Below are 25,572 nucleotides of genomic sequence, written 5' to 3'. Positions count from 1 at the left end.
AATTTCCAATCTGCAGATAAGGGAGCTGACACCTAGAGAAGTTGACCTTGGGCAAGTCACTTCACCTCTCGGTGCCTCAGTTACCTCGTCTGTAAAATGGGGATGAAGACTGTGAGCCCTACGCGGGACAACCCGATTACCTTATATCTACCGCAGCGCTCCGAACAGAGCTTGGCACATAGTAAGTGCTTAACAAATACCAACATTATTATTATTAAGAAGCTTGCCCAAGGTCTCGCAGCAGACAAGTGGCAGAGCCAAAATTCGAACCCAGTTCCTCTGACTCCCAGGTCTGTACAACTTCTCTACTTGTCCTGCCTGCCCTGGTTGACAATGCGCTGTATTTATTTCTGTTTTCCACTTGTCTCTTGGTCATTTATCTTTCTCAAGACTTTGTTTATAGAGGGCGACTCGGCTCCTAATTGTTGTCAGAGAGGCCGGTCTATTGTTATTGCACAGTATGCTGCTGCACCAGTAGGACTTATTACTGTCTCAGCACGTCTTTGAAGCACTGGTTATAGCAAGACCACACTACCGTGTTTCAGTATCGCTTGCCAAAAGCTCAGTCCGACAGAAAAGGTAATTTTTAAACGTTCAAACAGCAAGCGTCAAAGCATAAAAAGACTGATGCTATTCAAACCCCCCCCCCACAAATTGGAAAATGATCATTCTTAATTGGAGTAACATTAAGCAAATATTTGCCTTGGCAAACCTTCTGCAAGATGGAGTTTCGAGGTTAAAGCAAATCTTCGGCAGGGCGTAACGTCACGCTGCTTGAAACCTCGAAACTAACTAACTTCGATGAAGGCTTGGTGTTTTCTTTAGCTCCAGGATCAATATTTGTCCCCTTACTTGAAGTCCGGCAGTTTCTCTATTTTATGACCTGAACACGCCATCAGTAAAGAGCAAAAGACATCCAGGTTTTTCCGGTCATACCCAGAAACAACACCGAAGGACAAAAGTCTATATCGCTGTATGCCTAGTCTTTGAGACATACGACGCCCAGAAAGAACTGTATATACAAGCCGAACCGTAGCCCGTAACACTTAACTTGCTAATGTACACAGGTCTCTCGAACACATAACCCAAAACCAAGGAAGGTAAAACTCTGATAGTACGAATAAATGATCACGTTTTCTGGAACCAGGTCCCTACCTCCCAGGGACTTTCATTTCCTTCTCCTGAACACTCATCCATAGGGCATCCGCAGCAGGGGGCAGCAGCCGGGCTGCAAAGATGAGCTGAGCGATTTCTTTGGGAGCCCCAGCGTGAAGGGGAAAGAGGAGAAGGCATGAAAAAAAGAGAAGGTAAACAGTAAAAGGAGAAGTAAATGGGGGGGGGAGGCGGGGGGAATAGCCCTGAGAGGATAGAGAGAAAGGAAAACATTAAGGAGAGAGTGAGAAAGAAAAGATAGAACAAAAGAAGAAGAGAAAGAACATCTCCCAACTAGTAATTTCCGATTTTTCCATCCCAGCCAAATCTGTTGGCTCCTGGCGGGGTCCAATATGCCATACCTTTACCTGGATGGACAAATACTGCATAATCCCATTATAAACACTCAGTCCTGCCACCCCATGGGTGAAGCAGTGTGGCTCAGTGGAAAGAGCCCGGCCTTGGGAGTCAGAGGCCATGGGTTCTAATCCCAGCTCCGCCGCTTGTCAGCTGTGTGACTTTGGGCAAGTCACTTCACTTCTCTGGGCCTCAGTTCCCTCATCTGTAAAATGGGGATGAAGACTGTGAGCCCCACGTGGGACAACCTGATCACCTTGCATCCCCCCAGCCCTTAGAACGGTGCTTTGCGCACTAGTAAGTGCTTAACAAGTACCACCATTATTATTTTCATTCTGCATTTTGTCTAGAATGATGAAGAGGGCATTTGTTAAGCGCTTACTATGTGCCAAGCACTTTTCTAAGCACTAGGGTAGATATAAGGTCATCAGGTTGTCCCACGTGGGGCTCAAGGACTTAATCCCCATTTTACAGATGAGGTAACTGAGGCACAGAGAAGTTAAGTGGCTTGCCCAAAGTCACACAGCTGATAAGGGGCAGAGCTGGGATCAGAACCCATGACCTCTGGCTCCCAAGCCCGGGCTCTTGCCACTAGGCCGTAGAATGTGATCAGGGAACATTCATCTGATAACAAGAGCCTGGAATCAGTGGAACACGGAGTTCAGGGGCTAGAATACCTGCACCAGCATCAGACCAGGTGAGTTAGTATGTGATTTTTCCTAATGATGGGTTTTGCGCCACTGGATTGTCATTCCACTCAGAGGGGTTAGCGGTAAGCCGAGAGTAGATTTTTGTTGCTCTTTACGGTATCCGTTAAACGCTTACTATGTGTGCGCTGGGGAAGGTACAAGGACACAGTGTGAGGAGAGGCTTTCCTTCGGCAAACTGCCTTCACTACCTACGGTCTTCCGGTTTTTACCTCTTTTTCAAAAAGAGAAAAATAGACCTTGAATATGCTTTTTGTGTATCTGCCTTTGATGCATCTTTTGGGTTTTTAATGATGAAAAAAATAACAACATTATTATAGTACCTGTTAATCACTTACTATGTACCAAGCACTGTTGATCAGGTTGGACACAGTCCCTATCTCATATGGGGCTCACACTCTCAATCCCATTTTACAGAGGAGGTAACTGAAACACAGAGAAGTTAAGTGACCTACCCAAGGTCACACAACAGACATGTGGTGGAATCAGGATTAGAACCCATGTCCTTCTGGCTCCCAGGTCCATGGTCCACCAGTTGCTCCACTCTGCTCATTCTGAGATTGTGAAAACTCTGAAGCCATGGATCATGTCATTACCTCATCTACCTATTTCCTTCCCGGGGCTTAGCACAGTGCTCTGCATTTAACTACTAAATACTATTACCACTGCTTTAACGGAATGTGTCTAAATAGAGGTCCTGAATAGATGAGTTTTTTTATAATGACTGGAAATGAATAAGTCCACACCAAAATAATCCCCACAAAACAGATTTATTTACACCCATTTTTACAAACGCTGTAATTACATGTAAAAAATATAGCCACTTTTATTAGATAAGCAACAAAAGATCAAAATACGGTACTAACTGATGAAAAGCAGAGAGTTAACCGTTCGGTGCCCATAATAACCAGCCTTTCTTTTTCTTTAGGAACAGGGACCCTTCACTAGTCTTTCATATGCAAATCTTTAAAAAGGGTTTTGGGTTTTTTCCAGTACATGTCCCTTCATGACAGTAGTTGCATTCTTGACAAAATAATAATAATAATAATGTTGGTATCTGTTAAGCGCTTACTATGTGCCGAGCACTGTTCTAAGCGCTGGGGGAGATACAAGGTAATGAGGTTTGTCCCTCGTGAGGCTCAGTCTTAATCCCCATTTTACAGATGAGGTAACTGAGGCACAGAGAAGTTAAGTGACTTGCCCACAGTCACACAGCTGACAAGCGGCGGATCTGGGATTCGAACCCAGGACCTCTGACTCCCAAGCCCGTGCTCTTTCTACTGAGCCACACTGCTTCTCAAAGCAAAGCACATTGCTTCTCAAAACCAATCTTATGAGAAAACTGCATTCCAGCAACTAGTAGGTAGTTCAAAAGCAATTAATGGATTAGAAGATTCATCATTCTGCACAAGTCCCCCCACTCCTTAAAAACCACCTATAGTTATCTATTTCTCTCCTAATCAAATTGAAACTCTTGATCATTGACTTTAAGGCACTCCGTCAACCCTCTGCCTCCTATTCCTCCACTCTCCTCTCCCACTACAGCACCCTCCCCCCCCCCCCCCCGCAGTCCCCTTTTTTACGTGATCCTAGACTGTAAGCTCACTGTGGGCTGGGAACATGTCTACCAACCCTGGTATATTGAACTTTCCCAAGCACTTAGTACAGTGATTAATGATTGATTAATCCTAGCCTTCCAAGGCCGTGAAGTCAAGGGGCCAGGGCCAGAACAGGATGGGATGGGAGGAAAGGAAGGCAGCAGCATCAGTAAAGGATGAACTGGGAGAGTGCCTTGGATCTTCTCCCCACCCCTTCTCCTCCACTGACACTTCTGCGGTCACCATCACCTCTCCTTCCCAACCCTTCCCTACCTTCCCCAGTCCAGTCACAGCCATTTGGTACCATCAGCTGAGAGGCATTCATTCAATCGTATTTACTGAGCTCTCACTGTGTACAAAACACTGTCCTAAGCGCTTATGAGAGGGAGCGCCGAGGTAGAAATTCAAATTTCTATGGGCCGTGAAGATAATCATTTATCAGAGACAGAAGGGGGTGTGTATTGTATATGTGTAAATCGATTTTTCAATTAGTAGTGACTGTATAACTTGAGTATCAACTGAGTGCAGTGTGCTGTATTCAGTGGTAGGAAAAGCACAGTGGAAGCAAAACATGCATTCCCTGCTCACTGGAAGCTTACAACTAATGGGGGACACGGACACACAAAACTATTTATAAATGGTAGTGGTAAGACAAAGACTAAAACGGTAAGAGACCCAGTGTGGCCCAGTGGATGGAGCATGGGCCTGGGAGTCAGAAGGACCTGGGTTTTAATTCCAGCTCTGCCACTTGTCTGCTGTGTGACCTTGGGCAAATCACTTGACTTCTCTGTGCCTCACTTACCTCATCTGTAAAATGAGGATTAAGACAGTGAGCCCCATGTGGGACATGGACTGCGTCCAAATTGATTAGCTTGTAAATACCCCAGTGCTTAATATAGAGCCTGGCATATAGTACACACTTAAATACCACAGAAGAGAGAAACTTAGTGTGCCGAGGTCAAATATCAGGATAAATCAAAATATTTGAATATACAATATAGGTATGTCTCTCTCTACATATGAATATTCATATATATTGACACACATGCAGTAAAAGCTAAGGATAGGTATGAATAAGGATGGGGTGACTTAAGGTTGACACAATTTGGGGTGATGGGAAATTATCATGGGAAGCTTTCTGAAAGAGGTGGAATTTTAGGAGTGTTTGAAGATGGGAAAATCTGTTAGATTTGGTGGTGGGAAGGATTTCAAGACAGGGAAATAGCGTGACCAAGGGGTCGGAGGTAAGAGAGTAAAGAATGGGGTACAGTTAGAAAATGAGCTGGGGAGGGGGAGTGAGAGGGAAAATCGGGGAGTAGTAGGTAAGGATAGATATGTGAAGTAGAGAAAGACACTGGACATCTGTGAAGCCAACTGTAAGGAGAAACGAAGTATTCTTGGAACAGTCAAACCTAGAATTTTAGAGTTGTGGCTTAATGCCAACTACGTGTTTCTACATGCCTTATATCCTTCAACTTTGTTACAATCCCATAGTGTTTTTCTGTGATAAAAAGTTACGCTTCCACAAAATGTGCAATATTAAAGAGAAATTCCCCAACAAAGATCAAAAAGACATCTTTATATGTTAGAACAAAAGGAAAAGGAAAAAGGAAGGCAATTAAGAAGAATAAGTAAGGAAGGGAGTTTGCAAGCGGAAACATACACGGAGACGTTTGCTGTAATGAAACGGAGAGGAGCTCAGATTCCTGGGGGCAGAGATAGAGGGAAACAGAAGGAGAGACGAGACCTGCAAGAAGTGCAGAAAGACTAGACAAAAAAGAAGACTTCCGAAGGCTGAACATCCAAGAGTCGGCTCATAGAAATCTGTCAGGATCATAAATCAAATGTGGAGCACTGCCAGCACTCAAGGCAAACCTAGAGTTAGAGTTTGGAAAACAGAGAGGCTTAGGTTTAGGAAGAGGTTTAAAATTAGATCTTGGGCTAAGAATAGATGAGAGAGGTCTACACCATTTATTGAAATGGGGTTGGAGTGATGTTTTGACCTTTTATTCTGCTGAGAAAGGTGAGCTGCCTCAGGGTTTGTCCTTAGAACACATCTGTTCTTGCTGCCCCAAACGGAGTCAATCACCACCTTTGTGTGATGTTTTCCATTAGAGAACCTTGAGCCTACCCTATGAATTCATTCATTCATTCAATAGTATTTATTGAGTGCTTACTATGTGCAGAGCACTGTACTAAGTAAGCGCTTGGAATGTCCAGTTCGGCAACGGATAGAGACAATCCCTGCCCAATGACGGGCTCATGGTTTAAATGGGGGAGAAAGACAGCAAAGCAAAACAGAACAAAACAACATCATCAAGATAAATTGAATCAAGGAGATAATACATCTCATCCTAGCTCAGTATCAAGTAAATTAGCAAATAAAGGAGTGAGGGAAGAAAGTCTCCTGGGAGTGGTGGGACAACTAGAGAGGACTGGGGGTAGAAGAGGGAGTTGTGGCTGGGTAGGCAGCAGACTTAGGCAGCCTTTGTGGTGGCGTTCATTGGTTGGGCAGCTCAAAAGAGTCAGCTTTAAGGAGCCTTTGGGGAGGACCAGTAAGGTCAGTCAGAGAGGTGGCTGTGGGAGCCATCTCGGCTGGGCTTTCTCCAGCCACCAAACTGCTCCAGCTTCTCCAGGACAGCTCTTTTCCCAACTCTTTATGGGTCTCTTTACAGGACCTCAGGCGTGCAAGTGAATGCCGTGTTAGTATAGTCAATTAGTACCCCAACTAGGAATCCCAACTGGCCCAATCAATTTTATTTGAGCCTCTTTTTTACCCCCATTAATGGAAACCTTTGTTACATCTAGGCAGCAGAACCCAAAAAGTGGACTTGGGAAGACTTAGTTTGGGAGGTGACAATTAAAAGGCATAACGAAGACAATTAAAAGGCAACTGCAGGGGAAGCCAACAATGACGTTTCCTTCGTAAGTGAGAATCAAGACAGAAGGCCACTAAAAATAAAGCAGAGAGCATATCAAAAGACATATTGTAGAATCGCTGAGGGGAAACAGCGTCTAGTATCAAGTGTGACAAAGTCGGTACTGATATCCAAAAAAAATAAAGACTAGGGATAGGAGAAACAGAACTGTGCTTGAAGATAGGATTCTTCTCCAGTCCAGGAGATGTACCGATTCCTTTCACCACTTGGCTAAGGAAAGTTGAAATGAAGTTCAGGATTTTGTCTAGGTTAACCTCACACAGATAGAGAGAAGTTACTAAAATCCCTGTAATAAGTTTTTGCAAAGAGGTCAGCAACCCATGGATTACTAATGGCTCATCATCTCTTTCTTCTAATATAAAATATATAAAACCAAAGCTTGTAAAAACTCCTATACCTTATCTCTTCTTAAGAGGAAATTGGCAGAGTAAATTATATTCCTGTTGTGGAGGATCATTCAGTCTTTTCTATATCCAAATTGTTCACGATGTCATTAAACTGTATAACATCCCGGGGCTTTGGAAACTTTTACAATCTGGGGAAATATAGGGAAGTACCCAAAATTCACAGGGCCACATCCTTTTGGATACTCGGTCTGGAGGAAGTCTGCTTTTTTGTTTTTCCATTTTTCCAAAACAAAACCACTGTTTTGGAACAAAGATAAGGAGAAATGTCAGCCTCATGCCATCTAATCCCTTAACTCATATTCTCCCGCTAAAGAACATAGCGGTTCTTGCCATGGGGTAAGAGCAGACTTATAATGCCCCCATCAGACAAAAAATGATCACTTCTGCAGTTAGGAAGTCTAGGAAGCAGTTCCAATTACTGAGGTAACAGTCCATTTTTCTTTCTCTTCTTAAGATATAACGAGAACAAAGGGCTTGGATGCAGTCAAGGCAAAGCAGCCTTTCCTTTTCCAGGAGATTGTGATAGGCACAATGGAGGGATTACCAGAGGCAGGCATAGATAATTTCAACGTTTTTTGTTCTCTCTCGCCACAGGCTAATATATGTTGGTGGAGTAGGTGAGGAAGGGACTTAAATGGGAATTGCCCTGTTATCGATACATCCAGATAGGAATGACTGGAACTACAATAAGAGAAATACAAATAAAACACACCATGTGCATAATCTGATAATATATTTTAGGCACAGTATGTCCACAGATCTCTCTGCCTTCAGTGCAGATGGAAGAATAAATATGTTTCACTGCATCTGTTAGGGTGCCAGATACTATTAAACTGACAACTGGACTTTTTCTCGAGGGTTTCCTATCCAAAGCCTATCCTGGCTTTCCCTTTATGGTCTAAAACTGGGGATTGAATAACTGCCTTGTATGAGGAACTCTGGGGCATGCTGCTTGAAAAATATTTCGCTTCAACTGAAACGGATTGGATCTAGAGGGTGTGACAAGGTAGTGATAGATAAAATAGCTTCCCTACCGAAAAAAAAAAAATCCAATTATGTGACCTCCCTGGCTACTTCACATTTTCAGAGACTGCTAAATCCACGCTTTTGGAAAAAAAAAAATTGGAGAAAGAAGGGAAGAACCACAATTAAGAATGGTCATAGAGGATTTTATGGTATGCAAAAGCATGATACGCACATGTAAATGAGAGTGAGGAAAAGCAAGAGGAAAGCCAGAGAGACACAAAAGAGACAGAAACACAGACCCATTGATGTAGTATGCAAATAGAGGTCGAACAATAAATAGCCCCGACAAGATTGAAGAGGGTGGCAGGAAAAGGATGTAAAATGATGTAACAGTAGATCCCCCTCCCGCCCCCCAACCCCCTTGGGATTATATATGCAGATTCCAAGAAGAAACATTTTTCCCTTTCCCATTTTTTCCAAGCCTAGGAGCATTCTTGTCCATCCAAATCAGTAACTGAGGGGGATACAGGAAGATTCTCAGACTTGCTTGTGCAAATTCTAAACAGAAATCTTTCTTTTTCATTTTTGAGAGACTAGACATTCTGGCACCCCTGGTCATTTTACAACGGAGACAAAAGGGGAAAGAGAAACTAAAGGCAAAAAAGGTAGAGAGGCTTCCCAGAATATATAAATTATGAAAATGTGCTATGAGCTGGGGTAGTTTTACAAATGGCCACACCCTCTCTCTCTTAGCCATGTCTTTTTGACTGCCATATATATCTAGATGCAAAAAACTGGAATGGAGAGAAGTATTGTCGCCTGAAAATGCCCCAGTCAGCGCCAGCATGACTGGGCTTCTCGAGAAATGAATGCAACAAGCATTTGATTTTTATTATCCTAATCCTAGTCCTTCCTCTCTATTATATGCCTAATGACCGCATATGACATTTGCCTATGGAGCCTGATCTCCACAAAAGAAAGTTATTTATCTTTAAGAGTCCGCATTGGCAATTTTTTGATTCTAATTCATTTTCAAATAGATTCTTCGGGCTTGCTAGGACAAGCCTACTTCAGCAAATCAGGCGCTGCTTAATTATTTTGTGCTCAATCCATTAGAACCCTGCAATGACAAAGGAGTCTTCATTGGAATTGCTCAGGGCCAGCCAAATTTAAACATTACATAATTTGTCCATTTAGAAAGGATTCTAATAGCACTGCAACCAATCACACACAAAGGGGTGTGTTTCAGAGTCTAATATCTATTGCCTTAGAAGCTGGGAAGAATGTAAATTCAGTGTTGATTTTAGAAAACACAGCTACTTCATTTGCAAACATATTAAGAGCTTTAATTCTACTCATTATCCTCTCATACATGTACAGTGAGTCAGCTTCTCTGGAGCTGGGATTAGAGGGTTAATATACTGAAATAATGAATTGCCTACTTTCAGTTGCTATGGCAATGAACACTTGATAAACCATCAGAGAAAATAAAAATGAAATCAATCCTCTTAAAATATGAAAGAATCATATATTCGATTTACAGTGGGAGTGAAGAGTGAAAGAATGACCGATAAGACAAAATCAGCGAGGCTTACTATGCAGACAATTAAGCCTAATCGGTCAAAAAGAGTATCGATTGAGCGTAACAGAACAATATCACGACACGGCTTTGAAGTTCCAAAATATTAATGTTGCATTGTACTATCTCACTATTTTAAAAAAAAGCGAGAGAATGAAGAAAATAGTATTAATTCATGCATCCTCTGCTTGCCGTAGCTGGTTTACTAAATCCACCAAACCAAGGAAAATTCGGTTCTGATTTCCCTATGCCACCAATCAATCGTAGATGCCCAACCATTCACTCATTCATTCAATCGTATTTATTGAGCACTTACTATGTGCAGAGTACTGTACTAAGCGCTTGGAATGGACAATTCGGCAACAGATAGTAAGCTTACTATCCAGACAATCAAGCCTAATGGGTCAAAAATATTATCGATTGAGCGTAACAGAACAATATCACAACATGGCTTTCAAGTTCCAAAATATTCAGGGTGTATTGTACTCTCTCACTCATTTAGTACTATTTCCAGGTATTAGCACCCATAGTGTGACTAATACCTGGGTGACAGGTGAATACGCCCGTCAAAGGGCAGGGACCGTCTCTATCTGTTGCCGACTTGTCCATTCCAAGCGCTCAGTACGGTGCTCTGCACATAGTAAGCGCTCAATAAATACTATTGAATGAATAAATACTCATCGGCCTCGCTTCTGAAGTTGGGAGAATCTCTATCTACCTATGATCAGAAGTTATTCAAAGTCACACTCGACCGTCCCGTTCACATGAAGCGGCCCAATCAGCAACGGCATCCACGACGCCCGGCGTCGACCGGAGGCGGCTTTCGTCTCTGTCCGTCCGGGACAACTTTACGGTCCTTGGGCTTGCTAATTACCGACCAGATGACCCTCGAGCAAACGAGGTTTGACATTTCTGGGAAGGCACTGCCCGGCGAAGGATTCCGTGTAACCGAGCCCTAGATGGCCCACCTACGGGGTCCGCGGCGTCGGCTCTGTCCGGCGGTCAGTTCCACCGACTTTGTGTCCCTAAACTCCCAACTTTATCCGGGGAACAAAAGATGGAATATTAGCAGGAGGAAGGCGCCTTCTTGGGGCTGCTTTCTCAAGTCAAGCCCTCAAGGCCGGTTCCAGGGATGCCCTGACCCTTTTTGAATTTCCGCCCAGAAGCACGAACCTGCTGCTTTGTCCATGGTTCTGAAGAAAAAGACTCCGGCTCCTTGCTACCCCGAGCATCACCCCCACCTCATTCTGGGGGGGGGGAAAAACTAATAACGGCTCATAGTTATTACAGGATGCTTACCTCAGGGTGTTTTGGAACTATTTTTCAAAAACACTTAAAGGAACGGATTGCCAGGGGTGGCTGGCGAATCGAGACTGGAGGGTGGGTCTCTGGGCTACCTGAAGCCAGAAGGCAGCGTTTTAGGGGAGGCCGGTGACCTGTCCTTCATTCAATAGTATTTATTGAGCGCTTACTATGTGCAGAGCACTGGACTAAGCGCCTTGGTAACCCCCACCTCCCTTCAGCCTTGAAGAAACAAAGAATGACCGCAGGTCTGGAGGTATCCGTTGGGGGGTGGGGGTGGGGGGCCTACATGGTGGAAAGAAAGAGAGACAGCGCAAGGAGGGGGAGGTAAAGGGTTAGGGGAGGGAGGGCAGGGGAAGGACGGAGAAGCATTAGGCAGAGGAAGGCAGGGGAGGGAAGGGGAGGGTAAGGGAGGACAGGGGAGGGCAAGAGAAGGGAGAGGAAGGTAGGGGAGAACAAGAGAGGGGAGGGGGAGGGCAAGGGGGGGGAGAGAAGAGGAAGGGAGGGGAGGGTTAGAGAGGGGAGAACAGGACAAGGGAGGGGAGGACAAGGACTGAAGGGAAGAGAGGGTAAGGGAGGAGAGATGAGGGTAAGGGAGGAGAGGAGAGGGTAAAGGAGGAGAGGAGAGGATAAGGGAGCAAAGGAGAGGATAAGGGAGGAAAGGAGAGGGTAAAGGAGGAGAGGAGAGGATAAGGGAGGAAAGGAGAGGGTAAAGGAGGAGACATGAGGGTAAGGGAGGAGAGATGTGGGAAAGGAATTGAATGAATGAAGGGAGGAGAGGAAAGGATAAGGGAGGAGAGGAGAGGGGAAGGGAGGAGAGGAGAGGGGAAGGGAGGAGAGGAGAGGGGAAGGGAGGAGAGATGAGGGTAAAGGAGGAGAGATAAGGGAATGGGATTGAATGAATGAAGGGAGAAGAGGAAAGGATAAGGGAGGAGAGGAGAGGGGAAGGGAGGAGAGGACAGGGTATGGGATTGATTGAATGAATGAAGGGAGGAGAGGAAAGGATAAGGGAGGAGAGGAGAGGGGAAGGGAGGAGAGATGAGGGTATGGGATTGAATGAATGAAGGGAGGAGAGGAGAGGAGAGGGGAAGGGAGAAGTAAGTATGGGAGGAGAGATAAGGGAAAGGGAATGAATGAAGGGAGGAGAGGAGAGGTAAGGGAGGAGAGATGAGGGTATAGGATTGAATGAATGAAGGGAGGAGGGGAGGTGCGTCCCCCCGGTAGTCAGGGTTTGTGGGGGGAGTGGGGGCAGCCTCGGCCGGGGCCGTGGAGGGGCCGTGGAGGGGCCGTGGAGGGGCTGGGGGGCGGCGGGCGCCGGCGGCCCTTACCGTCCCGGTCGCAGAGCTGAATGGCCTCCAGGCTGAGGTTCTTGATGACATCCTCGCAGGGGCTGGCGGGGCTGCTCAGGGCTCGGTCGAGGCGCGGCGTCTCCATCGTCCCCCAACACCCGCTCGCCCGCCTCAGCCTGTCGCCCGCGCGGCCGGCGCCTCACCCAGCCCGCCGCCGGGGCGGGGCGCGGGGCGGGGCGCGAGGCGCGAGGCGGGGCGCGGGGCGGGGCGCGAGGCGGGAGGCGCGAGGCGGGGCGCGAGGCGGGAGGCGCGAGGCGGGGCGCGAGGCGCGACCCGCCGAAGAACAAGCAGGGCCCCCGGGCACGCGCGCGCATGCGTGACTCCTGTGTGTCTGTATTGGGCGGGGGGGGGGGGGTATTTGTTAAGCGCTCACTATGTGCCAAGCACTGTTCTAAGCGCTGGAGGGAGACAAGGTCATCAAGTTGTCCCACGTGGGGCTCCCAGTCTTCATCCCCATTTGACAGAGGAGGTCACTGAAGCCCAGAGACGTGAAGTGACTTGCCCCCAGTCACACAGCTGCCAAGCGGCAGAGTCGGGATTAATGTTGGTATTCGTTAAGCGCTTACTATGTGCAGAGCACTGTTCTAAGCGCTGGGGTAAGCACAGGGGAATCAGGTGGTCCCACGTGGGGCTCACAGTCTTCATCCCCATTTGACAGATGAGGGAACTGAGGCCCCGAGAAGTGAAGTGACTCGCCCACAGTCACACAGCCGACAAGTGGCAGAGCTGGGATTCGAACTCATGAGCCCTGACTCCAGAGCCCGGGCTCTTTCCACTGCGCCACGCTGCTTCTCTAAGCAGTGTGTGTGTGTGTGTGTGTGTGTGTGTGTGTGTGAGAGAGAGAGAGACTGTGTGAGACGAAGGTGGGAGGAAGTGTGTAGGGGGAGTGTGTGGGTAGGAATAAAGAGAATGACTGTGCGCCCGTGTGTGACTCTGTGTGTGCGTATGTATGTATGGGTGACTGTGTGAGGCGAAGATGGGGGAGGCGTATGTGTGTGTATAATAATAATAATGTTGGTATTTGTTAAGCGCTTACTATGTGCCGAGCACTGTTCTAAGCGCTGGGGTAGACACAGGGGAATCAGGTTGTCCCACGTGGGGCTCACAGTCTTCATCCCCATTTTGCAGATGAGGGAACTGAGGCACAGAGAAGTGAAGTGACTTGCCCACAGTCACACAGCCGACAAGTGGCAGAGCTGGGATTCGAACTCATGAGCCCTGACTCCAAAGCCCGTGCTCTTTCCACTGAGCCGCGCTGAGAAGCAGCATGTATGTGTGTGTGACTGTGGGAGACGAAGATGGGGTGTGGGAGTGTGGGAGAGAGAGACTGTGTGAAACGAAGGTGGGAGGAGATGTGGGGGTGTGTGTGTGTGTGTATGTGTGTGTATGTGTGTAAGAAGAAAGAGAATGACTATCTGTGCACCCGTGTGTGACTCTGTGTGTATGTATGTATGTGTGACTGTGTGAGACGAAGATGGGGGGAGGCTTGTGTGTGTGTGTGTGTGTGTATGTATGTGTGGCTGACTGTGTGAGACGAAGATGGGGGGAGGCTTGTGTGTGTGTGTGTGTGTGTGTGTGTGTGTGTATGTATGTGTGGCTGACTGTGTGAGACGAAGATGGGGGGAGGCTTGTGTGTGTATGGAGGAAGAGAGAGAATGAGTGTCTGGGCGTCTGTGTGACACGAAGATGGGGGGGGGGGGTGTATGTGTGTGTGAGACGAAGATGGGGGAGGTGTGTGTGTGTGTGTGTGTGTGTATGTATGTGTGGCTGACTGTGTGAGACGAAGATGGGGGGAGGCGTGTGTGTATGGAGGAAGAGAGAGAATGAGTGTCTGGGCGTCTGTGTGACACGAAGATGGGGGGGGGGGGGTATGTGTGTGTGAGACGAAGATGGGGGAGGTGTGTGTGTGTGTGTGTGTGTGTGTGTGTGTGTGTATGTGTGACTGTGTGAGACGAAGATGGGGTGGGGGGGTGGGGGGGTGTGAGAGAGAGACAGTGTGAGACGAAGATGATAATAATAATAATAATGTTGGTATTTTTTAAGCGCTTACTATGTGCCGAGCACTGTTCTAAGCGCTGCGGTAGACACAGGGGAGTCAGGTTGTCCCACGTGGGGCTCACAGTCTTCATCCCCATTTTGCAGATGAGGGAACTGAGGCCCAGAGAAGTGAAGTGACTTGCCCACAGTCACCCAGCTGACAAGTGGCAGAGCTGGGATTCGAACTCATGACCTCTGACTCCAAAGCCCGTGCTCTTGCCACTGAGCGGGTGTGTGTGTGAGAGAGAGACTGTGTGAGACGAAGATGGGGGGAGGCGTGTGTGTGTATGGAGGAAGAGAGAGAATGAGTGTCTGGGCGTCTGTGTGACACGAAGATGGGGGGGGGGGGGGTGTATGTGTGTGTGAGACGAAGATGGGGGAGGTGTGTGTGTAATAATGATGTTGGTATTTGTTAAGCGCTTACTATGTGCCGAGCACTGTTCTAAGCGCTGGGGGAGATACAGGGTCATCAGGTTGTCCCACGTGGGGCTCACAGTCTCCATCCCCATTTTCCAGATGAGGCAACTGAGGCACAGAGAAGTGAAGTGACCCGCCCACAGTCACACAGCTGACAAGCGGCGGATCCGGGATTAGAACCCACGACCTCTGACTCCCAAGCCCGGGCTCTTTCCAATGAGCCACGCTGCTTGTGTGTATGCATGTGTGACTGTGTGAGACAAAGATGGGGGTGTGTATGTGTGACTGTGTGAGACGAAGATGGGGTGGGGGGGTGTAGGAAGAGAATGAGTGCCTGTGCACCTGTGTGACTGTATATGTGTGTGTGTGTGTGAGACTGTGAGACGAAGATGGGGGGAGGTGTGTGTGTATGTATGTGTGACTGTGCGAGACGAAGATGTGGTAGGTGTGTGTGGATGGAGGAAAAGAGAGAATTAGTGTGTGTGCGCCCGTGTGGCCGTGTGTGTGTGTGTTTGTGACTGTGAGACGAAGATGGGGGAGGGGGGTGTGTGTGTAGGAAGAGAGAGAATGAGTGTGTGTGCTTTGTGTGTATGATTGTGAGACGAAGGTGGGGAGGTGTGTGTAGATTGAAAGAGAATGATTTTGTGTGTGTGTGTGTGTGTGTGTGAGAGAGAGAGACAGACGAAGGTGGGGGAGGTGTGTGTGTGTAAATTGAAAGAGAATGAATGGCTGTGTGTGTGAGAGAGAGAGTGAGAGAGAGAGAGACTATCAGACGAAGGTGGGGGGAGGTGTTTGGGTGTGGGGGAGAAAGAATGAATGTCTGCGCACACGGGTATGATTTGTGTGCGTGTGGGTGTGTGTGTGGGTGTGTGACTGAGACGAAGGGAGAGGGAGATGTGTGTGTAGAAAGAGAGTGAGTGTCTGCGCGCGGGTGTGTGACTCTGGGTCTGAATGTGTGTGGGTGAGACTGTGTCAGGAGAAGGTGGGGGGAGATTGTGTGTGTGTGTGTGTGTGTGTGTGTAGAGAAAGAGAATGAGTGTCCGCACCCGCGGGTGTGACTCTGTGTGTGTGTGTGTGTGTGACTGTGTGAGACAAAGATGGGGGGGAGAGAAAGTGTGTGTGTGTGTGGAAAGAGAAGGAGTGTCCGCGCCCGCGGGTGTGACTCTGTGTGTGGCTGTGTGTGACTGTGGGAGACGAAGGTGGGGGGAAGTGTGTGTGTGTGTGTGTGTGGAGAGAAAGAGAATGAGAGTCTGCGCCCGAGGGTGTGACTGTGTGTCTGTGTGTGTGACTGTGTGAGACGAAGGGGGGGGCGGAGAGAGTGTGTGTGTGTGTGTGTGTGTGGAAAGAGAATGTGTCTTCGCCCACGGGTGTGTTGCTGGGTGGCGGCGGGCGCGCTCCCCATTTGGCGGGATTGAGGGAGGCGCGAGGCGAGCGAAGGCAGGGCGCTGACGGGAGCGCGCCTCCACCGCGTGCCCTGCGCGGCCCCATCCCCTCTCCCACATTGCCGGCCAGTGGCCGAGGCCTACCTTTCTGGGTCCTCCCCGTCCTAAACTATAGCTAATAATAATAATGATAATGTTGGTATTCGTTAAGTGCTTACTATGCGCCCAGCACCGTTACTGGGGTAGATACAGGCTAATCGGGTTGTCCCACTGGAGGCTCCCAGTCTTCATCCCCATTTTCCAGATGAGGTCACTGAGGCCCCGAGAAGTCAAGTCACCTGCCCAAAGTCACACAGCCGAGAGGTGGCGGAGCCGGGATTAGAACCCATGACCTCTGACTCCTAAACCCGGGCTCCTTCCGCTGAGCCACTCTGATGATAACGATGATGGCATCTGTCAAGGGCTCACTAGGGGCCGAGCACCGTTCTAAGCGCTGGGCTAGGTACGAGGTCGTCGGGTCGTCCCACGGGGGGCTCACAGTCTTCACCCCCCCATTTTACAGAGGAGGGAACTGAAGCACTGAGGAGTTAAGCGACCCGCCCAAGGTCGCACCGCAGACACGTGGCGGAGTCGGATGTGAGACCCGTCGTTGGGTAGGGATCGATTAGACTGTAAGCCCGTCAAAGGGCAGGGACTGTCTCTATCTGTTGCAGACTTGTTCATTCCAAGCGCTTAGTACAGTGCTCTGCACATAGTAAGCGCTCAATAAATACTATTGAATGAATGAATTGTCTCTGCTGCTGAATTGTGCTTTCCAAGCGCTTAGAACAGTGCTGCGCGCACAGGAAGCGCTCGATAAATACGATTGAATTAGAACCCACGTCCTCTGACTCCCAAGCCCATGCTCTTTCCACTAAGCCGGGCTAACTCTCTTGTTCTCAACTCTCTCATCTCTGATCCACTGTCCGCGTCCTTTAGACTGTGAGCCCGTTGTTGGGCAGGGATCGTCTATCTGTTGCTGACCCGCACATTCCAAGTGCTTAGTACAGTGCTCTGCACATAGTGAGCGCTCAATAGATACGACCGAATGAATGAAATCCTTTCCCGAGATGGAGCTCTCTCCCCTCTCGGCTAGACGGTCAACTCCTCTGGTGGATCGAAAACTCCTCGAAGGCCACTCCGCTGTGCTCTCCCGAGAGCTTAGTAGGGTCCTCCGTAAACTGTTGGCCCTTGATAAATAGCACGGGCCTGGGAGTCGGAAGGTCACGGGTTCTAATCCCCGCTCCACTATTCGCTGTGTGACCTTGGGAAAGTCACTTCACTTCTCTGGGACTCAGTTACCTCGCTATAAAGAGGAGATTGAGACTGTGAGCCCCACGTGGGACAAGGGATGGTGTCCAACCCGATTTGCTCGTATGCACCCCAGCACTTAGTACAGTGCCTAGCACATAGCAACCCCTTAAATACCAACATCAGCAGCAGCAGCATCATTGTCATCAATAAATACCATTGGTTGATCGCTTCCGTCCACTCCTACCAGAGAAACTGCCCCCTCAAAATTCACTATCCTAATCCTCCTAGACCTCTCAGATGTTGTGGACATTGTGAACCGACCCTTCCTCTTGGAAACGTTACCCAACCTCGGCTGCACTGCCCGTGTCCTCTCCTGGTCCTCCTATTTTTCTGGCTCTTTAGCAGTCTCCCCCTCTTTTCTCCCACCCCTGAATTGTGGGATACCTTTAAGGTTCGGTTCTGGGTCCCCTTCTATTCACCACATGGCTCAGTGGAAAGAGCACGGGCTCGGGAGTCAGAGGTCATGGGTTCGAATCCCGGCTCGGCCACTTGGCAGCTGCGTGACTGTGGGCAAGTCACTTAATTTCTCTGTGCCTCAGTTCCCTCGTCTGTGAAATGGGGATTAAGACTGCGAGCCTCACGTGGGACAACCTGATTATCTACCCCAGCGCTTAGAACAGTGCTCTGCACATAGCGTTTAACAAATACCAACATTATTATTATTATCTATACCCACTCCCTTGGAGAACTCATTCACTCCCATGGCTTCAACTACCATCTCTACTTGGATGATTCCCTAATCTATCCCTCCAGGACAGACCTATCTCCTCTGCAGTGCCACATGTCTTCCTGCCTTGGATGTCCTACCGACACCTTAAACTCAACATGTCCGAAATAGAATTTCCTCGCCTTCCCACCCAATTCCCGTCCTCCCCATGAATTTCCCATCAGTATCATCCTCCCTGTCTCACGAGCCCATAACCTTGGCACTATCCTCAACTTTCATCTCTGTCATTCAATCTGTCTCCCAATCCTGTCAGTGCTACTTTCCCGACGTCTCTTAAAACCTACCCTTTCCTCGACATCCAAACTGCTATTATGCTGATCCAAGCGTTCATAATATCCACCTTGGCTACTGCATTAGCCTCCTCACAGACCTCTTTGCCTCCTGTCTCTCCTCACACTAGTCTGTACTTCAATCTACAGCCCAGATCATTTTTCAAAAAAAAAATCCAGTACACACATCTCCCACGGGTGTTGCCGATGCACCCCTGCATCAAACTCCTAACTACTGGTTTTAAGATACTCAATTAGCTCTCCCCATCCTATCTAATCTTGCTAATCTCTTCCTACAACCAGCTAACACCCTTCACTCCTCTATCACCAACACATTCACTGAATGGCTCGATTTCCTCTCTCTCACCACCTATCCCTTGCTCACCATCCCCCCTCCGGACTGGAACTCCCTCCCCCTTCATATCTGACGGGCCACTCTCCTCATCTACAAAACCCTCCTAAAATCATTCATTCATTCAATAGTATTTATTGAGCGCTTACTATGTGCAGAGCACTGGACTAAGCGCTTGGAATGTACAAATCGGTAACAGATAGAGACAGTCCCTGCCCTTTGACGGGCTTACAGTCTAATCGGGGGAGACGGACAGACAAAAACAATAGCGATAAATAGAATTAAGGGGATGAACATCTCATTAAAGCGATAGCAAATCAATAGAATCAAGGTGGTGTACATTTCATTAACAAAATCAATAGGGTAATGAAAATATATACAATCATTTTTCCTCCAAGAATCCTTCCTTAACTTCTATCTCCCCATTCCATTTTTCCTTCCTTCTGCCTCACCAACGCACTTAACAATAATAGTAATAATTGTGGAATCTGTTAAGTGCTTACTGTGTGTGCCGGACACTGTCCTAAGTGCTGGGGTGGATATGTGCAAATCTGTTTGGACACAGTCCTTGTCCCACATGGGGCTCACAGTCTCCTTCCCCATTTTACAAAATAAAGTAGCTGGGGCACAGAGAAGTGATTTGACTTGCCCAAGGTCAGGCAGCAGACAAGCAGCAGAGCCGGGATTAGAACCCAGGTCCTTCTGACTCCCAGGTTCATGTTCTATCCACTAGACGACACTGCTTCTCTACCGTGTTAATCCTGTCTCTTGGCTGGAAGAAAGGAAATGACAATATCCCCTCTTTGGAATTCAACTTTCTTGCCCCTAAGACCCTCCGCCTTAGCCTACTTCTACTCCTGCAGCTGAGCACTGAGGGAAGAAATCCAGAAAAGAGAATAACATCTAGCACTTTGAATTTACACTCTCTTGCTAAAACTTTGCCCTTCTTTCTGTGCAATAACCATACACTTCCCACATTGTCACCCACCCTGACTATTCCAGACCTATAACTCCCTCCTGAACCCCGAGTCCCCCTTTTCTAATCCCTGACAGCATTGTAAACCACTCTGAAAGAATCAGGGTGGTGATTCTACAGGCTAACCCAGTCCTACACTCTGCTCATGCCCACTTTTAAAGCCTAACCACTCTATCTGTGCTTTGAAGCCCATCCCATTTCCCCCCTTAACATGCTCTAGCCTTTCGCCCTCCTCTTCAATCTCTTGGCCTCTTTTTGTAATTTCTCCTCTGCTTTCAAACATGCTCAGATTTCTCCCTGCTATATAAAGAAAAGTTTTCTCTGGATCCTTCTGAATTCCCTAGGTATACTCATATTTCTATCCAACCTGCACATCCCCTCTACCAACTGTTCCCTTCACCCATAGCAATGTGGACCGTGCCCTCTTCACTCTAAAGCTGCACTCATCAAAATCTCTAATGACCTCCTTTTGGTATTCCACCTTTGGGTTGCCATTAAAACTGCTGATCGCTCCCTTCTCCTAGAAAATCGATCCCACCTTGGGTTCGCCAACATTATACTTTACAGTTTCTCTTCCCTTTCTGAACACTTCTTCTCAGTCTCCACTGCAAGCCCCTCTTCCACTTCTGAACCAGTTACTCTTAGCCGTTCCACAGTGCTCTGTTTTGGGCCCCTAATCTCCTTGCTCTATACTCACTCTCTTTGGTTGGGGTGTGTGTTGGGGGGATGGTCCCATGAGTGCAATAAATAAATATGTTTGATTGATCTATTTTATCCCCAGTTTACACAGGAGCAAACTGAGGCCCCAAGAGATGAAGTGATTTACTCAAGGTCCCCCAGTAGACCAGTGGCAGAGTTGGGGCTCAAACCTGAATCTCCTGACTCCCAGGCCTATTCTCTTTCCACTTGGCAATACTGCCTTCTAAAGCATCATCCACAGAAGCATGAGTCCTCTTCTCAAAAAACTTCATTGCCTACCCATTTCTCTCAATAGCCGATAGAAGTTCCTGACCGTTTATATTTTTGTTCATTTTCTCCATGCTTTTCCTATTACTGGCTGAATCTGCATTTTCCCTCCTCCTCCCACCGTGGTCTTTCTCTATTAAACTGTAAGTCATTTAAGGACAAGACCGTGCCTTTTGCTTTGCTTGTGCTTTCCCAAGCCCCTGGTAGAATTCACTACACACAGGGGCTCAGGAAATATTAATGAAAGAATGAAATGGAGACAGGAGGGAAGACACTTGAATTAGCCTGATCTGGTTTAGAGTAGCAGCCAATAGATACTGTTGATGATGACCACTTAGCATAACTAGTAGGACTAGTGGTGGGGGGAGAGGATAGATGGATGGTGAAAGAATGCATTAAAGCAAGGAAAAATTCTGTTCTTGGGTCAAATTCAACCAGTTAGCTTTGACCAGCCCACAGACTAAAGGATCTGCTATTTTGATTCACGGATCACCAGTGTAGAGTCTAAAACCTTCACTATTTAACACCACATGATTTTTAATGTTTTCATACACTGAATTATTCAGTTTCATAATACTGTATATTTGACAGTTTCATACTATAAATATGACATAATGCAGTAGAAGATAGCATGAATTACAAATGTACATATCTAATGTGCTTCACAGCCTTTTTTTTTAAGATGGGGAAAACCAAGTATGATGCTTTAGATCTGTTCTAGGATGTGCAATCCCATTGACTGAGGTAAAGAATCATATCAAATATATACGCTACACCTCTTAAAGGAACTATAATGAAATCTCAAAATTGAATATGTAATTTCCATTGTGAAATATTTAGTATAAGTACAAAGGCAGTTCTATCTGTGTACATTTAATTTCCTGGTTTTTCTTCCTCGGACATAATTTTGTGCTGGATAACACACGGAAAATTTTTTTTGCAATGATTTTCATGTATTTATCTGTAGAACAACATTTTTAAAGAATGATTCTGGATTTCTAATCTGAAGGAAATGCCTAAAGCTTTCCTTGTCAAAAAAAAAAAAAAGCTTAAATTAAGACTTCTTCTATGCAGAATGTCTGTCACCCCCACCCCCTCCGCCCTCCTAGACGGTAAAATCACTGTGGGCAGGGAATGTGTCTGTTTATTGTTGTACTGCACACTCCCAAGCACTTAGTACATTCAGTTGTATTTATTGAGAACTTACTGTGCGCAAAGCACTGTACTAAGCAATTGGAGGAGTACAATATAACAATAGACTTATTCCTGCCCACAACTAGCTCACAGTCTGGGGCGGGGGGCAGACATTAATATAAATGGAAAAATGAATGCATAAGTTACAGATATAAACAAATAGTAAGCCCATCAAAGGGCAGGGACTGTATCTGTTACCAATTTGTACATTCCAAGCACTTAGTACAGTGCTCTGCACACAGTAAGCGCTCAATAAATACTATTGAATGAATGAATGAGTACACATGTGCTGTGGTGATGGGAGAGACGATGAATGAAGAAGCGAGTAAGAGCTGTGTAAAAGGGAGGGGGAGAAGAGGAGAAAAGGGTTTAGTCAGGGAAGTCTTCTTGGAGGAGATGTGCCTTCAATATGGCTTTGAAGTGGAGGAGAGCAATTATCTGTCTGATATGAGGAGGATTGGCATTCATTCATTCATTCAATAGTATTTATTGAGCGCTTACTATGTGCAGAGCACTGGACTAAGCGCTTGGTATGTACAAATCGGTAACAGATAGAGACAGTCCCTCCCCTTTGACGGGCTTACAGTCTAATCGGGGGAGACGGACAGACAAGAACAACGGCAATAAATAGAATCAAGGGGAAGAACATCTCATTAAAGCAATAGCAAATACACAGAATCAGGGTGATGTACATCTCATTAACGAAACAAATAAAAGCGAGGTAAAGTGAGAAGGTTAACATTAGAGAAGCGAAGTGTGTGGGCTGAGGTATAGTAGGAGGGTAGCGAGGTGAGGTAGGAGAGGGCAAGGTGATTGAGTGATTTAAAGCTAATGGTGAGGAGTTTTTGTCTCATACAGAGGTGGATGGGCAACCACTGGAGTTTCTTGAGGAGTGGAGAAACACGGTCTGAACGTTTCTGAAGGAAAAAGGCAGCAGAATGGAGTGTGGAGTCGAGCGGGGAGAGACGGAGGCAGGGAGGTCAGCGAGAAGGCTGATGAAATAATCCAGGCGGGTTAGGATAAATTCTTGCATTAATATGACAGCAGTTTGGATGGAGAGGAAGGGGTGGATTTAGTGCAATAAACGCTCAATAAATATGACAATGAATTATACCAAATGAAAATACCCGAAGGTAGTTAATGTTTCATTATATTCCTCTTCGTTACTTTTTAAATCTTGAGACTCTCACTTCAGGTGAGGCCATCACTTTATAGACAAGTGTGTTTTCTACCTCAGTTAATCGATCAGTAGCACCGACTGAGCCCCTTTGTACCACGGACTATATTAAGCATTTGTGAAAGGATAACAGACTTAATAGACATAATAATAATGTTGGTATTTGTTAAGCGCTTACTATGTGCAGAGCACTGTTCTAAGCGCTGGGGTAGATACAAGTGATCAGGTTGTCCCACGTGGGGTTCACAGTCTTCATCCCCATTTTACAGATAAGGTAACTGAGGCCCAGAGAAGTTAAGTGACTTGCTGCCCTCATACAGTTTACGATATAGCTGGGGAAACAGACACAAATTACAGATGGGAGACTGATATAGTATACAAAATATGTACTGAACTGTTGGTATTTTTTAAAATGGTGCTTCTTAAGCAATTACTATATGCCATGCACTGTTCTGAATGTTGGGGTACGTACAAGATCATTAGGTTGAACACAGGACTCACATTCTAAGTAGGAGGGAGTAGGATTTAATCTCCATTTTGCGGATGAGGAAACCGAGTCACAGAGAAGTTAAGTGACTTTGCCTAGTCAAGGGGCAGAGGTGGGATGAAAACTTCTGGGCCTGTGCTCTTTCCATTAGACAACGCTGCTTCTCATTAATACTTAATAGTCAAGTACTTAGATGGCCCGGTAGGGTTGAAGAGGAAACTGGGAGAATATAAAGTGGGGAGACTAGAGATTAATTAGGGAAGGCCTCTTGGAGGAGATGTGATCTCAGAAAGGCTTTGAATATGAGGAGAGCTGTGGTCTGTCAGATATGAAGTGGGAGGGCAAAAGCAAGAATAGCAACAGCGAGTAGTTTAGCTGAGTTTAAGAGGAATGAAGGTCCTGCTTGTCAAAGAATGGCTGCTGCCAGCCCAGCCTTGGTTTAATCATCATCAGTGATACTTATTTTTCAATGGAATTTATTAAATGCTTACTGTGTGCCAGCCACTGTTTTAAGCACTGAGGTAGATAAAAAGTGATCAGGTTAGCCATAGTCTGTGTCCCACGTGGGGCTCACACACTCAAGCCCCATTTTACAGGTGAGGTAACTGAGTCACAGAGAAGTTAAGTGACTTGTCGAGATCACACAGCAAACAAGTGGCGGGGCTGGGATTAGAACCCAGGTTCTTCTGACTCCCAGGGCTGTGCTCTATCCACTAGGCCATGCCACTTGTCCTTATTGAGCACTTACTGTATGCAGAGCACTATACTAAACATTCAGTCCAACAAAAAAGGAATTGATCATTTATCCCTGACAATAGAACCTATTTTGCCAAGCAAACGGCAGTGGGAGGAACGTGAAGGAACTAGCTAACGGGTCCACGGTTCTTTCTGCTTGCTTTCCGATTGGGCTTGGAGCAGTTAGAAAGACGAATGATGTCCAGGGTTGCACGGTCCCTATCAGGTGGACTACACTGCAACCCGCCTACACCCAGAGGGATAGTTGTTGGAACAATAGGAAATACGATCTGTTATTCAGGTCTACAAGGTGACATCATGGTTCATGGGGCAAACTTGGAGTCAGAATTAGCAGAGGATTGTAGCAAGGATGACTAAACTGCAGTCTGAGAGCCACTTGTAGCTCTTTTTCATTTGCTAAATGTAGAACGTAAGCTCCTTCTCTACATCTCTCTCCAGACTGGAATTTCCTTCTAGACTGTAAGCTCCTTTTGGGCAGGGAACGTGCCTTCCAACTCTTGTTGCGACTCTTGTGTGCATAGCAGTCAATTTAAAGTAGAAGCCTGAGGTGTAGAGGAACTGACCAAATAAGGGGAGAAACTTCCACGTAATATACAAATTAAATGAACAGAGCACTGTTCTCAGCGCCAGGGGATACAAGGTGATCAGGTTGTCCCATGTGGGGCTCACAGTTTTGAACCCCATTTTACAGATGAGGTCTCTGAGGCACAGAGAAGTTAAGTGACTTGCCCAAAGTCACACAGCTGGCAAGCGGCAGAGCCGGAATTCGAACCCACGCACTCTGACTCCCAAGCCCGGGCTCTTTCCACTGTGCCACGCTGCTTCTCTACAAGCAGCCTTGTTGATTAGACTGTAAGCCCGTCATTGGGCAGGGATTGTCTCTATCTGTTGCCGAATTGTACATTCGAAGCGCTTAGTACAGTGCTCTGCACACAGTAAGCGCTCAATAAATACTATTGAATGAATGAATGAGAAATCCTGTCCTTCTGTATATTTTCTGCTTCTTTGATATTGTGAACGTGGGCAGCCAAATAAATAAATTTGCATTCTAAATGGCTAGGCGTGGCTGGACTCTTTAATCCCAGATCATAACTGAGGGTGAAAGTCAGATCTCCGAACTCGG

General features: G+C 46.8%; 1 protein-coding gene across 1 annotated transcript in view; it reads right to left on the bottom strand.

Moving 5' to 3' along the window:
- PHYHIPL (phytanoyl-CoA 2-hydroxylase interacting protein like) overlaps positions 1-12,512 on the bottom strand; it is a 77,504-nt gene extending 64,992 nt beyond the window's left edge. Inside the window, exon 1 of the mRNA XM_029059501.2 lies at positions 12,336-12,512. Coding sequence (XP_028915334.1) covers positions 12,336-12,441 — 106 coding nt within the window. The 5' untranslated portion in view covers positions 12,442-12,512. The remainder of the gene's footprint in view (positions 1-12,335) is intronic.
- Positions 12,513-25,572: the final 13,060 nt, after the last annotated feature.

Source organism: Ornithorhynchus anatinus, chromosome 3 (assembly GCF_004115215.2).
Source record: "Ornithorhynchus anatinus isolate Pmale09 chromosome 3, mOrnAna1.pri.v4, whole genome shotgun sequence".
Lineage (NCBI taxonomy): Eukaryota > Metazoa > Chordata > Mammalia > Monotremata > Ornithorhynchidae > Ornithorhynchus > Ornithorhynchus anatinus.
The sequence above is the reverse complement of the archived record's forward strand: the minus strand, read 5'-3'. Positions and strand labels throughout refer to the sequence as shown.